The following is a 16,035-nucleotide window of genomic DNA, read 5'->3' on the forward strand; positions in this document are numbered from 1 at the left end:
TTGGTTTTGCCACCACGTGGATGTCAAAAACACCTTGCTGTGTGGGGCCACTTGGAGGTGGGAACAGTGGGCGTGCGGACCTGTCCTGCTGTGACTTTGGTTAACACCCTGAGGTGGAGTCTGAAAAACCCCGGTGTACACGGGCTCAAGAACCGCTCCCCTTTCTGATACCGGAGCGCATTTCCCAGTGGAACCCCAGAGCAGCAACTCAGGTTCTTGCTCGCCTGTGCGGCTTTGTGTGCGGCTTGCCGAGGGCAGAAACGGCAGCTTCCGCCCGGAGAGCAGAGATGTGGCGTGGGGCTGAGTGTGGCCCACCGGTAATCCAGCTGCATGCCCCCTTCCCTGCCTGCACCTGGGCGCCGCCTCTGCACGATGAAGGCGGGCACTTGGTGTGGTCCTCACAGCCGTGTGCCCCATCCCACTGATCCTTGCCTGCCTGCAGAAAGCTACAGGATCGGCTTTGCCTTTATGTGTCCTGACTGCCCTGGCCTCCCTTACCCACCATGACATGCCGAGAGCTGAGCTGTCCCACTCGTGACTAACTCGCCGTTGCCTGCAACCTGCTCCGTTGCCTGCAACCTGCTCCGTTGCCTGCAACCTGCTCCGTTGCCTGCCTCGCATCCAACCCGCTGTGCTGCCTGCAGGCGCCCCCTTTCATGAGGACCTGGGCTATGCCCAGGCGGCCCCCTGTGTCGCCGAGGCCTGTCCTGCTCTCGCACGGCCTCCAGAGCTCCCCTCGGCCCCTTGACCCGCATGAACCGGCTTCCCCTGGGGACTCAGTCCCCTCCTGTCCCTTCCTGGACCTCAGCACAGGCCCTGGGGCTGGCAGGTGAGCACCCGGCACCCCCGCTAACCGCTTGGCCCTGCTGCTTCAGGCTTACAAGAGTGCGTGCGACATGGCCGAGGCACGAGGCCGCCACCAGGAGCTTTGCATCCCCCTGTGTGTGGTGCCGGCCACGATTAGCAACAATGTCCCAGGCACAGAAATAAGCCTGGGCTCCGACACTGGCCTGAATGCTGTCGTTGAGGTAAGAGAACCCTGTTTCCTCCCGTTGCTTCCCTTCATTTATTTTAGCAACTTGTTTCTTCTGTGCTAAGGATGAGCCGGATTTATTCTTCTTCTTTTCCCCCTTTTGTTAGCTTGGCTTTATGTCACACTGGCCAGAACAGGGTAAAATTTTTTTAGCTTCTCTGCCTTAGGGAGAGCCTGTCTTTATTGATTAACAGTGAGATGATATATCCAGTCCTTGGGATCGTGTTTCTATCCCACCTAGACTAGGGGAGCCGCAGGCACCATTTCTCTGGAGGTTGCCTCTCCTGCCCACACTGAGTAGTGAGGCTGCAGGGCCAGCTGTGGGAGCCTGCAGGAAGGGGTGTAAATGCCCGGTAAGTACGAGCTCCAGGACAGAGCCGTACCCACTGGGGGCTGCTGCCTGGAAAACAGCCTTCCTGGTGAGACAAGAGGCTCTTTAGAGAGCCGAAGTCACACCCTCCTGGGCAGGCGGTTTCACCAACATGTGCCTTGGGAGGGGTGGATTCTGCCAGTCGTGGGTGTGGTGCTGACACCCGCATGGTGGCCCCTCCGGTCCCTGATACTCTGACCCACCTCTATGGTCATAAGCTGGACATGAGGACCTATGGTAGTTCCACAGGCCTTTGCTGCAGAGAGGGTCCTCACTCAGCTGCAGACAGGACGGTGGCCACCGTGGCATGTAGGGTCACGTCCGTGACTTGGCCACCTGGTGCCAGGGACCCACAGCAAAGCACAGCTGCTGGCTGGAGTCAGCCTGCATCGCGTGCAGGGACAGCAGCCACTGGCCTTTACCTTACATCTTGACGTCCAAGCCAGCTCCGGAGTTTGCAGTGAAAACTCCCAGCCCTGCTGGAGACTCCTTAGTTCAGCTTAGCACACAACCTCGGAAAACAGCAGTTCTATTCCGGGTACTTCCTTCAGAGCTGAGTTACAGTGCAGGGAAGGGAGCACAGAGGAGTCACGAGGTCGGCTGCAGCTTCCTGTGCGTCCGAGCCTCAGCCTCCCACTCGAGCTGAGGGGCGTGTTCTGGCCGTCTCTCTCCTGGGCTTCTCCCTGTGTTCCCCAGTGCTGTGGTGGTCTTGCAGAGGCTGGCCCCGGCTCATTCCCAGGACTTCCTTGGGCCCCGCATGTGACCCCTGTTGGGTGAATGCCATTAGGGTCCGGCCATCGCTGGCTTCACTCTCCTTTAGCACCTTGTAGATGTCCATGCACACTTCCACCCTTGCGCCCCACATGCGACGCAGCCCTACCCTGGCCAGCAGCTGTGCTTTGCTGCGGGTTCCTTGCTGTAGCAGGGACGGGACCCCCACCCCCTGTCCCGTCTGGCCACCGACTTCAGCAGAGGCTCGGCTGCCGTGAGGGATACCAGTCATGGGAAAACTGGCCTCCCTGCAGATTCACAGAGCAAGGTGGTTCTCACAGAGAAGTCAGTGGCATTTTTCTACCTTAACGCTGTAGCAAACGCCACCTTTTCTTTCACCACCAATTTATATTTCTTAACACCCATGGAGCAAAGTGTGGTGATGTTTGAACTGTAGCCTGGGGCTCTCGCTCCCATGGGACTCCTCGGGGAATTTCCCAGCAGGATCGCCTGTGTGTCCTTGCAGGGGGTGGTGTCTGCTGGGGGCACATCCCATCGTGCAGGGGGAACGGCTGAGGTCACAGGCTTTGCCTGACAAGTGCCACTCACGGCTGCTGTCCACGTGCCAGCCCTGGGACACAGCCCTCTGCCATCCTTCCACCCACTCAGAGGCCAGGGAGGCGCCTCCGTGCGACACTGCAGGCAGGCAGGGCCGCGATTGGGATCTGCCGCCTTCTTGTCAGTGCCACTTTGACTAATTGCCTGAGGCACGGCCGGAGTGACTTGCTATTTTTAGAAGCTAATTCAGGCTTCAGATGCCATCTAGGTAATGAGGAGAGAGTTCAGGAAAGCTGTATCTCTAAGCTCCAGCAAAGGCGGCCTCTTCCGTCCCAGCTGTCGCTGCGTTTACACTGAGACGAGCACACAGTCGGGGGTGTGGCTCAGGTGTCAGGGCTGCGCTGTTCCACAGGCCCCTGGGGCAGCCTGGAGGGACCAGAACTCAGACATGCTTGGGCACAAATCAGCCTCTTGGGAGAGCTGCTTTGCCCGCAGAATTCTTTTGCCATTAAGCGGTTGATGTCATTCTCTGAATGAGTGACAGTAATTCCCCACCTCAGGGTGGGCTGCGGGGGAGATTCAGTTGGAAAAGTAACCCATGAGGTTTTGTGCCTCTTGGGGTCCTGAGGCCCCACCCCGCACCCAGGATTCTCTAAGACAAAGGACAAGTCTTAAAGCCTTACAGCATCTTAAGTCTTAGATCACGTTGAGAGAGAGACCCAGTACAGGTGGAACAGTGAAACCCTCAGAATTCTGCACTGGCCCTTCAAGAAGGCAGTTGTGGGCTCTTTGGACCCTTGACGGGGTTCTGTCCTCTGTCCTCCTAAGCACAAACATGGGAATTCTTCCCAGTGCCTGTTTCTCTCCCCATCTCGGCTTCTACACAATGCAAAGTGGCCCGCTAACTAGAGTCCGTGTTCAGTTTTGAATACATCAACCAATTATTTTGGGAAGAAAAGAATCTGCCAAAGAAACTGGAAGTATAGTTTGGAATCGTTTAATCAAGCCTGCATTTATTAATCAAAGTGCACTTTTAGATTTCATCCCAAGTACTCAAGTGAAAATTTCCCAGTGGGTGTTAAACTTGGGTGCACAGACTCTCACGTGGCTCCTAGTCTGAAGTCCACTCCCCCACTTCATGCTCTTACTCTTGGCTGAGTCCCATGGAGGCCCGTTAGTGAATCCTGCAGGATCAGCCGTTGAACAGGACGGATGGACGGCTGGCTGGGGAATACCGTGCTTATGTCATTCAGAGACAAGCATTTCTTGAGCGCCTGCTGTGGGGGCTCGGCCGGGTGCTGCTGATGGTGTACTGGTGTAAGCCCAGCCCACAGTTCCTGTCCTCATGGAATTTGCAGCCTAGGGAGGAAGATCCTCCCAAGTCAAATAACCACAAGGTAACTGCAGGGAGAGACACCGGGATAATTTCTATGAAGAGAGGACATGGGGTGGCTCCGAGAGCCCCTGACAGAGGGAACTTTGTGGTCCTAGAAACCAGGTGGTGTTTTCCTGAGGAAATGACGTTTTCCTCTGGATCAGAGCTGAGGAAGGTGCCTCTGTGTGTCCCGTGGCCGCTGTGACACTGACCACACACCTGGGGCTGGAAAATAATACTCACTGTCCCAGAGATCTGGAGGGCAGGAGCCATGGGCTGAGGCCAGAATGTTTGCTCCAGGAGCGTCCCTCGTGGCCCGTTCAGGTGCCCAGAGCTGCGGGCCTTGCACGCCTTGTTCCCTGGCGCCTCCTCCTTCCATGTGGGTGTGCAGCATCCCGCTCCAGGGCCTTCAGCCTCTGCGCCCCTCATCTGCTGATGCAGGTGATGGCATTTAGGGCCCACCTGGGTACTCCTAGGATTCACCTTTATCACCACATGAGGGAATGTTCCCAGGTTCCCTAATCCCAGGGATTAGGGATAGGACTGGGATTCCTTTGGGGGCTGCTCTCCCGCCCACCACTGTGCCGGAATGTGATGCACACAGCGGCCAGCATATCCAAAGGCCCCAGGAGGACCTGGGGTGGCTGGAACAGGACCTGGTGCCGGGAGCAGGCGGGGCCGGGGATTCCCGACAAAGGCTTGATGTGTACTTGAAGTGAGCAAAGGGTTTTGAATAAACCAAGAACTGGATCAGATTTATGTTTTTTATAGATGGGGTCCTTTCTGTGTGAACGGATTGGAGGGTCCCGGGGTGGGAGCTGAGGCCCAGGAAGAGGGCGTTGCTGCCGGACTGATGTACGGGTGGGAAGGCGGCCGATGCATTTCTTTGCCGTTTTTCTCCCCCCCGAGCTTGGGTCCTCATGGAGGGCGGATGGCAGACATTTCACTCTGGGACCCGATGCCTGTGCATCTGGAAGACTTCCCCAGGCGCCTGGGTCTAAGAACCACCATCTGCCTTTGAGTAGAGTTTCCATAAATGTAACATTCACCGATGGATGGAAGATGGCCGCACCTCTAAAATCACAGGGAGCTTTTCAGAAGAAAACAGAATAGCACAGCGGTTCCCACGGACTAAGCTGGCAGGGGACAGTCCCCTAACATCTCAGCTAACACCTAATGGTGTCCGTGTCCGGTGAAAGTGGCTTCAGCAGGGACAGTCACAGAGCAGCGTGGAGTGAGCTGGCTTGTGGGGTCGTCTTTTCCGTCCCCTTCTATGGGGCCTGGGAGAAGGGAGCGGCAGGTGGCCAGGCCCCCAAAACGGGACATCGAGGTCACCTCCAGGTGGCTGTCACAGTGGGGTTGCGGGGGACCACGTTCACACCCACTCCGAGGGCACATCCCGGCTGCTGCACACCCTTCACCTCTGCGGGATGCTGGGACCGCATGTTTGGGTGCGGTGGGGGGGCCTTGCTGCACTCACTCTTGGGGGAGCTCTGGGATGGTGGGTGTGCCCCGGGCCTGGGCTGGAGTGACTGATCTCTTCTCTGTGACCAGACCTGCGACCGCATCAAGCAGTCCGCCAGCGGAACCAAGCGGCGCGTGTTCATCATCGAGACCATGGGCGGCTACTGTGGCTACCTGGCCAACATGGGGGGGCTCGCGGCCGGAGCTGATGCCGCCTACATTTTCGAAGAGCCCTTCGACATCAGGGATCTGCAGGTATGTGACGGGGCTGGCCTCAGGGCCCGCCCCTTGGGATCCAGTGGGTGCTGCGGAGTGAATCATCGTGTCTAGGGTGGTTTGCTTTCCGAGGGGCATGGAGACGGAGGTGCTACGGAACACGCCACGCTTGATACACTTCGCATCGCCCAGGTGCCCCTACTGCGTGTCAGGTGGCGGCAGGTGTGCCTGGTTGAGGATACCTTCTAGTCTCATGTGTGAAACACAAGCTTGTTTGATGTAGTCTGTTGTGTAGTTAGTGTTGTCTCACTTATGTCACCAATGATTTGAGAACCTCCGCTGACAGTCACCACCCACGTCTGCGACAGGCTCTGAAGGTTGCTGCAGCTTCTTTTAAATCCTGAGGCCCCTGATGCTGCGTCTGCCTGTAAACTGACACAGACATGACCGTGGTTTCTCGGCATCTGTGGCTCTTTTAGGGAAGGGTGTCGCTGACCCTGCGGTCTGCCCCTGCTTGGACGACACAGCAGAATCCAGGCCTGGACCCTGCAACGTTCAAAGTTGCTAAACTTCATGCAAGATGACAGGCCTTGGCAGATAAAATGCAACTTGAACAATTGTTTTTATTTATTTAGAGAGGGAGTCTTGCTCTGTCACCCAGGCTGGAGTGCAGTGGCGTGGTCTCGGCTTACTGCAACCTCCGACTCCCAGGTTCAAGCGATTCACCTGCCTTAGCCTCCCAAGTAGCTGGGATTACAAGCACAAGCCACCACGCCCAGCTAATTTTGTATTTTTAGTAGAGATGAGGTTTCACCATGTTGGTCAGGCTGGTCTCGAACTTCTGACTTCGTGATCTGCCCACCTCGGCCTCCCAAAGTGCTGGGATTACAGGCATGAGCCACCGTGCCCAGCACCAGTGTCTTTTAAAAAGTTAGGATGTTACTTGTTTCTGAGCCAAATAGATCAGGTAAAAAGGGCCTTGGCACTAATTATGTGACATGTGAATCACAAATTTCTTTACCATGTCAAATATTTGTGGAGTCATTCACTGCATCATGATGTTTCTGTCAACAGTGGGTCCCATAAGATTATAATGGCGCTGCCCCAAACAGGTGCAGTTTTTTATCTTTTATATAAAGATATAAATTTTATAAAAAGATACATATTTTTTATCAAAAAATATGTATCTTTTACTGTGCTTTTCTACGTCTAGACATGTTTAGATACACAATTGCCTGCAGTATTCAACAGTCCCAGACATTCAGGTTTGTAGCCAGGAACAACAGGTGTGTAGCAGGCCCTGCCTCCTGGGTTTGTGTGAGTTCACTGTAGGATGTTTGCACAAGGCTTAAGTCACCTAGCAATGCATTTCTCAAGGAACATATCCCTGTTACGTGACTCATGACCGTATTTCAGAAATCTGTCCAAAGATCCTGCCTCACCAGCACTCAACATGGCAAGGGCTTAAGAGGAGAAATTGACAGATTTTTATTTTTTGCTTTAATTTTTGAGATGGAGGCTCGCTCTGTCACCCAGGCTGGAGTGTAGTGGCACAATCTCGGCTCACTGCAACTTCTGCCTCCTGGGTTTAAGCAATTCTTCTGCCTCAGCCTCCCAAGTAGGTGGGACTACAGGCACCTGCCACCACGCCTGGCTAATTTTTTGTATTTTTAGTAGAGACGGGGGTTTCACCATGTTGGCCAGGCTGCTCTCAAACTCCTGACCTCAGGCGATCTATCCGCCTTGGCCTCCCAAAGTGCTGGGATTATGGGCATGAGCCACCATGCCTGGCCTCCTACTTTGTGAAATTCTGCCATTGCGCCCAGTGACAGATTTGATTAGATGTAAAAACCTCCACTTTCTTAGGATGAATCATTAGGGAATTACCTCCCTCTTGTAATCCTCCCAACGTGATCTGAAATGGGATGTTCTTACTCTTTTCTAAGACCATCTTTTCCTTAAGAAATCTGTGTATGAATGTGAGTCTACAAAATTCTTTGGTCAGACACTGCTCATCAGGCCGTCACATGAGATTCCATAGAAAGGCCGCAGGTCACTCTTTTCCTCTGAGAGCACCGAGAGAACATCGTCATGCAAATAAACAAGGAGCAATAGAGCCATGAATGAGCACTGGGCAAATCACGGAATTACCGTTTTCAGAGGGACCCTGTTGACTCCGGAAGGTGTTGCTAGTGGCCGCCGTGAGGGCTGCTCACCGTGCACTGTCCTCAGCGTTCATCGCTGCAGACGTGTCCTCCCCATCTGGGAGGAGGCTCCCCAAGACCCGAGCCGCGAGAGCTGCAGCCTCCTTGGCCACGCTCACAGCCACACTTGGTTGGCACTTCCCGGCCTGCAGTGCCTGGCACACAGTAGGTACTTAGTAGAAGTTTATTGTCTGATTAACAAAATACTCTCTTCCAGTCCAATGTGGAGCACCTGACGGAGAAAATGAAGACCACCATCCAGAGAGGCCTTGTGCTCAGGTGAGTGAGAGAGAGACCAGGGGCTGATCTTACCCTCACCGCCACACCCTGGTTCTTAGATTCTAGTCTGTGACTTGGGCTGGATGAGTGGTCACTTCTTTGCCACTAGAGTGCACTACACACACTGAGCAGGTGCAGAAGACAGCTGTGGTGCACTGCTCTAAAGGCTTGCCTGCATTTAGACAACTAACATTTTTGCTTTATAGTCTCTTATTCTTTTAGATATCTCGCAATCATTTCCCTAATTAGCACCTGATGTTTATGAAGAAAGAAGGAAATAGTCATCCCTCTTAGCCTCAGGGACTGTGTCCCAAGACTGCAGTGGGTGTCTGAACCTGGGGATAGTACCCACCCCCTGTATACACGAGGTTGCTTCCATATGATAACCAGGGCGGCTACTGAGTGACTCGGGCAGGAGGCACAGACAGCATGGAGACGCAGGGCACAGGGATGATTCACGTTCTGGGTGGGACAGAGCAAGACAGACAGCACGAGATTTCATCACGCTACTCAGAATGGTGTGCAATTTAAAACTTACATATTTCTGGAATTTTCCATTTAATATTTGTGGGCCTCAGTTGACCACTGGACCATGGGTAACAAACTGCAGAAAGCAAAACCGTGAACTGGAGGGACTGGTGTTGATGTAGAATCACCATAGGGTCGGAGGATGCGGGAGGCCAGCCTCCCAGGGCCATCTCCCCAAGCAGGGAGCCACGTGCCCACTGCACGCTAAACAAAGTGACGACTCCTCGCTCGTTTCAGAAATGAGAGCTGCAGTGAAAACTACACCACCGACTTCATTTACCAGCTCTATTCGGAAGAAGGCAAAGGCGTGTTTGACTGCAGGAAGAACGTGCTGGGCCACATGCAGCAGGTAGGCCCGAGACTGCATGAGGGGCCCACAAAGCCACTGTCGTGTGACTTTTAAAAGATTGTCTTATTTTAGCCATTTTGGGGAAAAATGTATAAGTAAATTCCAAGATGATAAAAAACATCTGAACTTTTTGAGACAGAGTCTTGCTCTGTTGCCCAGGCTGGAGTGCAGTGGTACAAGCTTGGCTCACTGCAACCTCCACCTTCCAGGTTCAAGTGATTCTCCTGCCTCAGCCTCCCGAGGAGATGGCAGTACAGGCACCCACCACCACGCCCAGCTAATTTTTGTATTTTTAGTAGAGATGGAGTTTCACCACGTTGGCCAGGCTGGTCTCAAACTCCTGACCTCAGGTGATTCACCCACCTCAGCCTCCCAAAGTGGTGGGATTACAGGCGTGAGCCACTGTGCCCAGCCAAAACATCTGAACTTTTAAGTCATGCCAAACATCACCAGCTTTAGGATTCTTTTGTTGGTGAGGTTTGAGTAATGGGGATTTTAAGGGAACTGTCACTTTCATGAAAACAGTGATACCCCCATTACTTGGAAATGCTTATTCAAATTAAACACTTCATCAAGTTAAAAACTGGAGCTTCCCTAAGATTTAAAATGGATTATCAGACATGTAGTATACTTGACACCCCAAATCAGAATGACCTGGAATGAGCTGCACGCGCCTGGGACACAGGGGTCCAGGCCTCCTAACTTGCACACACTCCTTCCTCACCACCTCCTATTCTTATACTTTTAAGCCATAAGAGTCCATGAATCCCCTACAATGATGATGAAATAGTAGGTGTATGTGTGATCTTGTTAAAGAATCCACAACGGTTTTTTGATTAAAGCTGTGACCCATCCCCACCTCAGATGAGTTTATGAAATACTGATTTAAGATATTAAAATAATGAAGATTGTTAGTTGACTTGTTGAGTTTATTAAAATCCTCATCTTACTGAGCGGGGGGAACACTTTTTGCTTAACAGGCCGAGTTCAGGCTATGAGAATCACAGGTTTTGTTTTGTTCTGTTCCAACTATAAGGACCTAGAAATAAAAACATGAATTCTGCAACATAGAAATTGTCATTTCTATTTAACAGCAAAGTATTACTGTATAACTGATATTTCATATAACTCTAACCACCAACAGGGTGGGGCACCCTCTCCATTTGATAGAAACTTTGGAACCAAAATCTCTGCCAGAGCTATGGAGTGGATCACTGTGAAACTCAAGGAGGCCCGGGGCAGAGGTAAGGGGTCTGGGAAGGGAGGCCACAGCCTCGTGATGCAGGCTGTCCTGCCTTGGTGAAAATGCTGTCCTGTCAGGGAGAAGTAGGGTGCTGGTTCCTTCTTCAATTCAGTACTGAGCTGCACGTGATGTTTTACTCCTGATCTCTGAGTGTTGCTATTTAACCAACCTTGGATTCCTGGGATAAGATCAGCTTGGGCATGACATGTTATCTTTTATCACTGCTAGATTCAGTCTGCAGTTCTTTTGTGCAGGCTTTTTGCTCTAAAGGTCCTGAACGTTGGCCAGCAATTTCCCCTCACAGTTTAAGTGGGGCCTTTCATTTTTTGGATATTTGGTAGGACAACCTCCTTGTGACTCTATCCATCAAAACTTCCAGTTTTGAGGAAGAATTGACTGCTGAATGAATTGTTCATGTTTGTAGAACTGTGCATGTTTTCCCTTAAATCAGTTTTGTAAGTTACATATTCTAAGAAATCTATAAACTTTAATGGTTCCAACATGGCTGCTCCCCGCTCATTCCTGAGTGGCTCTTTGTGCCAGCATCTTTCTCACCCCCACCCCCTCAGCTTTCTTCATCAGTCATAGCAGATGTATGCTTTTATTATGGCAAACCACGTATCACTGCCAGTGTCCGACTTAGAAAAATGAGAGTCTATAAAAAACAGTGATGTGAATAGTTTCAATGGGTTTGTCTTTTTGAAGAACTGACTTTGGCTTTGATTCTTTCTACAGCGATTTTCTTTTGCTAATTTAGCTATGGATGCTTTTTGCCTCTCAGTGTGTGTATCTGTGAGCATAAATTAGTGTTTTGCTGTAATTTAAGCTAATTTCCCTATTCCACTATTTAGTGAAAAATTCTCTCCACTGGGAGGAAAAAACAAAAGCTGCTTTCCAGGAAGCCATCGGGGTGGTCCCACAAGAGCAGAGCTGCAGGAGGCCAGGCACTGGCCCCACTGCGCGGCTGTTCTCAGTCTCACCTGGGCTTCCAGGCCAGGTTCAGCATGGTTCCGAGGAATCTCAGTTCTCAACTCGCACCATGATTCTGCTCCCCCACCTGCCCATGTGACAGGGTGTTATTAATCTTTTTTTAAATCTTTTATAGGAAAAAAATTTACCACCGATGATTCCGTTTGTGTGCTGGGAATAAGCAAAAGAAACGTTATTTTTCAACCTGTGGCAGAGCTGAAGAAGCAAACGGATTTTGAGTAAGTTGGGGTCTTATTGCCTCAGTGAACCCAGCCAATGTGAGTACGGGCCAGGGGAATGGCTGTTGCTGTTGGCAACTCATTCAGGGGTTTGAGGAACTGGCTTTTCTGAAGCTCAGTTAAAAAAATACTAGGTCTTGGCCGGGCGCAGCGGCTTATGCCTATAATCCCAGCACTTTGGGAGGCCGAGGCAGGTGGATCACAAGGTCAAGAGATCGAGACCAACCTGGCTCATATGGTGAAACCCCATCTCTACTAAAAATACAAAAATTAGCCAGGCATGGTGATGCACACCTGTAGTCCCAGCTACCCAGGAGGCTGAGGCAGGAGAAATCGCCTGAACCCGGGAGGCAGAGGTTGCAGTGAGCTGAGATTGCACCACTGTACTCAAGCCTGGCAAGAGAGACTCCATCTCAAAAAAGAAAATGTACACACAGAAAACACCACTAGGTCTTCGGGAATAATTTTAAACAATGGTTTCATTTGATCCTGAAATTGGCTTTGATTCAGCTGACCCTACAAACCCTGTGTTTCTGGCAAGACTGCTCGCTGTGCTGGCCATGGTGTGCAGGGCAGGCGGAGGCATCTCCTGGGGGTGACTGCAGGCCTCACTGCTGTCTCCTCTTCCCTCCACAGGCACAGGATTCCCAAAGAACAGTGGTGGCTCAAGCTACGGCCCCTCATGAAGATCCTGGCCAAGTACAAGGCCAGCTATGACGTGTCAGACTCAGGCCAGCTGGAGCACGTGCAGCCCTGGAGTGTCTGACCCAGTCCCGCCTGCATGTGCCTGCAGCCTGGACTCACCGTGGACCGTCTGTGTTTGTAACACTTAAGTTATTTATCAGCACTTTATGCACGTATTATTGACATTAATACCTAATTGGTGAGTGCCCGTCTGCCCCACCAGCTCCAGTGCGTGCTGTCTGTGGACTGTGTCTCATGCTTTCAGATGTGCACATGAGCAGAATTAAACATTTGCCTACAACTCCAACAGTCCTCTGTTTTAGTTTTTTAAGTAGGAGATTAATACCTCAATCTATGGGTGGCTACTAAAGGTTTTCTCAGTTTTGTGGGCAAAGATTAGCAAAATATTTTTATAGGGATCACTGAAATATGCACAAGTCATAAAAGGAGAACAAAGCCAGTAGTTTACACAGGCCAAGGGGAAGGCCACGTTTACTTACCGTTACATATTTGCCATGTGTCAGTTTCCATCCACAGCAGCAGGCCGGGACCCTGGGCCTCGACCCCAGGCTCCTGCTCTCCTTTGAAAGTAAAATAGAAAGTAAAACATGAATCTTATTTACTTGTTCTCTTGATTGCAATCCTAGCTGCATGTTAAAACCACCAAGGGGTGGGTGGTGGGGTGGTGGGTTCAAAACTCTGATAGCCAGCTTCTCCTCCAGGCCAAGCCACAGTCCTCACTGGGACCTAGGTTGGAACCCTCCGGAAGAGTCTTGCCAGAGTAGACACGGCTGCTGGGATGACAGCCCTGCTGCCCTGGTGGGCCCCCCTCCTGTAGGGACAGCGTTTCTGCCTCTTAGCTCTAGTCTGCAAGAGACAACAGCTGTGCCTCAGAAACGGGGGCAGAGAGCTGGGAGGAGGGAGAGGAGATGCCAAAAACAAGCTGTTTGGCTGTTGGACTCTGATTTCCCAAGGAAGAGCTAGCGCGGAGGCTTTCCTTTCTGGCTCTGTAAAGATGAAGCAAGCGCTTACTCACCCCAACCCACCTGCTTCTCAGGACGGTTTCCATCCAGCCGCCGCGGTGAACTCCCGTCTGTTAGGAGGACACTCCCCCAGGGCCTCGGTGTGATGGAGTTGTCTGAATCAGCGCAGGCTGACGTGGGACACCCTTGCGCATCTTTTCATTTTACTTCTGTTTTTAAATAAAGGCCCTAAATGCTGCTTAAAATAATGACTCAAGCAGAGGTTAAGTCAGAGTTGCCCTTTATTTTTAGATTCTTAAATAAATATTCTAGAATTAATGAGGTAAAAGAAGCCTGCCAGTAGAAAGTAAAAATTCTACATGGTGCATCTTTGGCGCTTCATGCATGATTATTTCAATGAACCTCTTCCTGGTCACTCTTAAGACAGATCTGAGTTTTTGACTCGCCAGTCAAGGGCTTTGGCGACACTTAATGACATAATATTCTTGGAAAAAGCAGTAGCATTTCTGACTTTTCATATTCAGCTCAGAGGTGTATTGTCTCGGGCTCCTGTGCAGTCGAGTGCCACGGCTGCTCATCGGATGATCCAGGATGGGTCCTTGGCAATTTTCGGGTTCTCGGGTCCGAGGATGGCCAGGCCATGTGTGCTCTTCCCAGTGCCGAGGTACCTGAGAGGAAGGCAGGCGTGGTCAGCGGGGACTGGCTTCTGCGTCAGCGCTGTTAAAGTCAGCACGCAGACTTCCAGTCCCAGACGCTGTCTCCCCCGCTCCCCACTCACCTATCGCTCACGGCCAGGAGCTTGTCGTGGCTGACAGCAAAGAGCTGCTCTCTGTGGGCCTGCTTCATCTCATCTGAGAGGCCATACAAGAAGTGATCCATTCCTAGAAGACAATCCACAGGCACGATGGAGCCGCTGCCCGGGAGCTCGCATTGTGGGCTGTGCACTCATGTCCCGGAGGGGACACAGGCATCTCACTGTCATTTCACGTGCATGTTTCAACCACAGGGATGTGTCTAACAACCCAGAGATCACACCCCGACCTCCAGCTCCCACGTGCCACGCTGACCCCTACCAACGCCTGCTTCTGCAGCATGGATGCAGTCAGCACCGCGTGAGGCTGATGATGCTGTGAGCAAAAGTGGCTCTAGAGATTAACGTGGCCATCCCGGGCCGTGCCCACGTCCTCCTTCCACCCTAATGAGCCTGGACACTGCCATGGGTTGGCCCCACTGGGTCTCAGGTCAGTAAAACAAAATGACAGGATGCACTCTTCTCGCCCGGATGTCAGGAAGCGTGTTTAGGGTGTCAGACGTGGAAATCATATCACAAGCAAGGATGGAGGCACCAGAAGCTGGTGCTCCTGCCCATACATGCCGGGAACTTGGAAAACAGCAACGTCATCTGTGAGGCTGTGGGTTGAGATTCTCACTGTTATACTCAAAATACCTTTGTCTGAAGGAGCGACAGGAGCATCTACGGTTGAGAAAACAGAAAGTTTGGCTTCGTCGATGTCTTGCTGTGTGAATTTTCCAGACTTAGCCCAGTTGACAGCCTTCCCAAAAGACTGGAGCGTCTCTATTGTATTTGGGTCCCTAGGAAACCCAGAGAAATAAACGGGCAAGCATTTTACCAATGGACGAGTTTATGATAAACCTCTGTCGACTTAACAATTCAACATCTTCTATGGGTTAACAGCTCTATTTTACATCTGATTTAGTCCAAACAGCCCACTGACAAATCGCTCAATTACTCTCAATGGAAATTTAAATCCGATCACATAAGCCTTTCAACACGTTCTCCCTCTTAGACAAGGTCTGTCTGCACAAAGTCCTCCCTAGATTATTTAAATACACCTCTCTCTGACCTCATCAAGAGAGGAAAGTCAGTGGAGGGTAGGGGCAGGTCAGGATTACAGGGAAATTACAGAAGACTTACACGGAAAAATTAAGCAAACAAAGGTTTTCCTTTCATCTCCCTGAAGACACACCCAGGGTAGTACAGGAATCAGCCCAAGGGGGCCAATCCAGACTTCCCTTCGTGTAAATGCAAAGAGCCCAGCCCTCCCTCCACCCTGAGCTGCAGAGGGGCTGTGAGCTGCTTCCCCATCCTTGTCTAGAAGCATGGCTTCCAGCCCAGCAAGGGGGAGAACTCATCAGAGTGGCAATGGCTACCTACGTATCTACCTACATGCCTGCCTACCTACCTAATCTAGCTATGCATCCACGAGACAGGGTCTCACTGTCGCCCAGGCTGGCGTGCAGTGGCGCAATCTGCTCACTGCAGTTTCAACCTCCCCAGGCTCAAGGGATCCTCCCGCCTTAGCCTCCTGTAGCTAGGACCACAGGCACTTGCCACCGCAGCCGGCCGGCTCCTTCTTAAAAACTGTTGGAATACATGTTCTCTTAGGCAGCAAAGCCATAGAAAATCAAGAATATTGCTTTAGAGTAACGGTGTTATGTTTATGAAAGCTAACAGAACTGCATCCACATCAGGCACCTCCAACTGAAATGAGCTAAGAACGCTCTCAGGCTGTATGGCAGCCCCCTCACCTGGGGCCCATAAAGTTTATAGATTAGGTGCAGCAAGATATTAACAAAATACAACAATTATACTGTAATAAAAGTTACGCTGATGGGCTACTATTAAGTAAAACAAAGGTTCTGTGAACAGAAGCTCTTGGATACCCACAGCATATCTGATACCTAGACGGCTACTGAGTGACCAACAGGCAGGTACTGTAGACAGCGTCAGCTTTCATCCCACTGCTTAGAAGAATGGTGTACAATTTAAAACTTAGGAAGTGTTTATGTCTGGAATTTTCCATTTAAT

The 16,035-nt window shown here is 51.4% G+C and overlaps 2 protein-coding genes across 5 annotated transcripts in view; one reads left to right on the forward strand and one right to left on the reverse strand.

Annotated features, from left to right (window-relative positions):
- Positions 1 to 12,529, forward strand: part of PFKP (phosphofructokinase, platelet) — a 71,891-nt gene extending 59,362 nt beyond the window's left edge. For 2 of the 4 annotated variants that reach the window (XM_055092356.1, XM_055092357.1), the window contains 7 exons: positions 876 to 1,028; positions 5,602 to 5,766; positions 8,149 to 8,210; positions 8,976 to 9,087; positions 10,232 to 10,331; positions 11,436 to 11,538; positions 12,175 to 12,529. In XM_055092356.1, the coding sequence (XP_054948331.1) occupies positions 876 to 1,028; positions 5,602 to 5,766; positions 8,149 to 8,210; positions 8,976 to 9,087; positions 10,232 to 10,331; positions 11,436 to 11,538; positions 12,175 to 12,304 (825 nt within the window). In that variant the 3' untranslated portion in view covers positions 12,305 to 12,529. The remainder of the gene's footprint in view (positions 1 to 875; positions 1,029 to 5,601; positions 5,767 to 8,148; positions 8,211 to 8,975; positions 9,088 to 10,231; positions 10,332 to 11,435; positions 11,539 to 12,174) is intronic. The other 2 variants (XM_003827769.5, XM_057298799.2) reach the window with 1 other exon arrangement.
- Positions 12,530 to 13,468: 939 nt separating this feature from the next.
- Positions 13,469 to 16,035, reverse strand: part of PITRM1 (pitrilysin metallopeptidase 1) — a 35,721-nt gene continuing 33,154 nt past the window's right edge. Inside the window, exons 25-27 of the mRNA XM_003827771.4 lie at positions 14,653 to 14,798; positions 13,984 to 14,086; positions 13,469 to 13,873 (exon numbers count right to left, since the gene is read on the reverse strand). Of these exons, the coding sequence (XP_003827819.3) occupies positions 13,780 to 13,873; positions 13,984 to 14,086; positions 14,653 to 14,798 (343 nt within the window). The 3' untranslated portion in view covers positions 13,469 to 13,779. The remainder of the gene's footprint in view (positions 13,874 to 13,983; positions 14,087 to 14,652; positions 14,799 to 16,035) is intronic.

Source organism: Pan paniscus, chromosome 8 (assembly GCF_029289425.2).
Source record: "Pan paniscus chromosome 8, NHGRI_mPanPan1-v2.0_pri, whole genome shotgun sequence".
NCBI classification, from domain to species: Eukaryota; Metazoa; Chordata; class Mammalia; order Primates; family Hominidae; genus Pan; species Pan paniscus.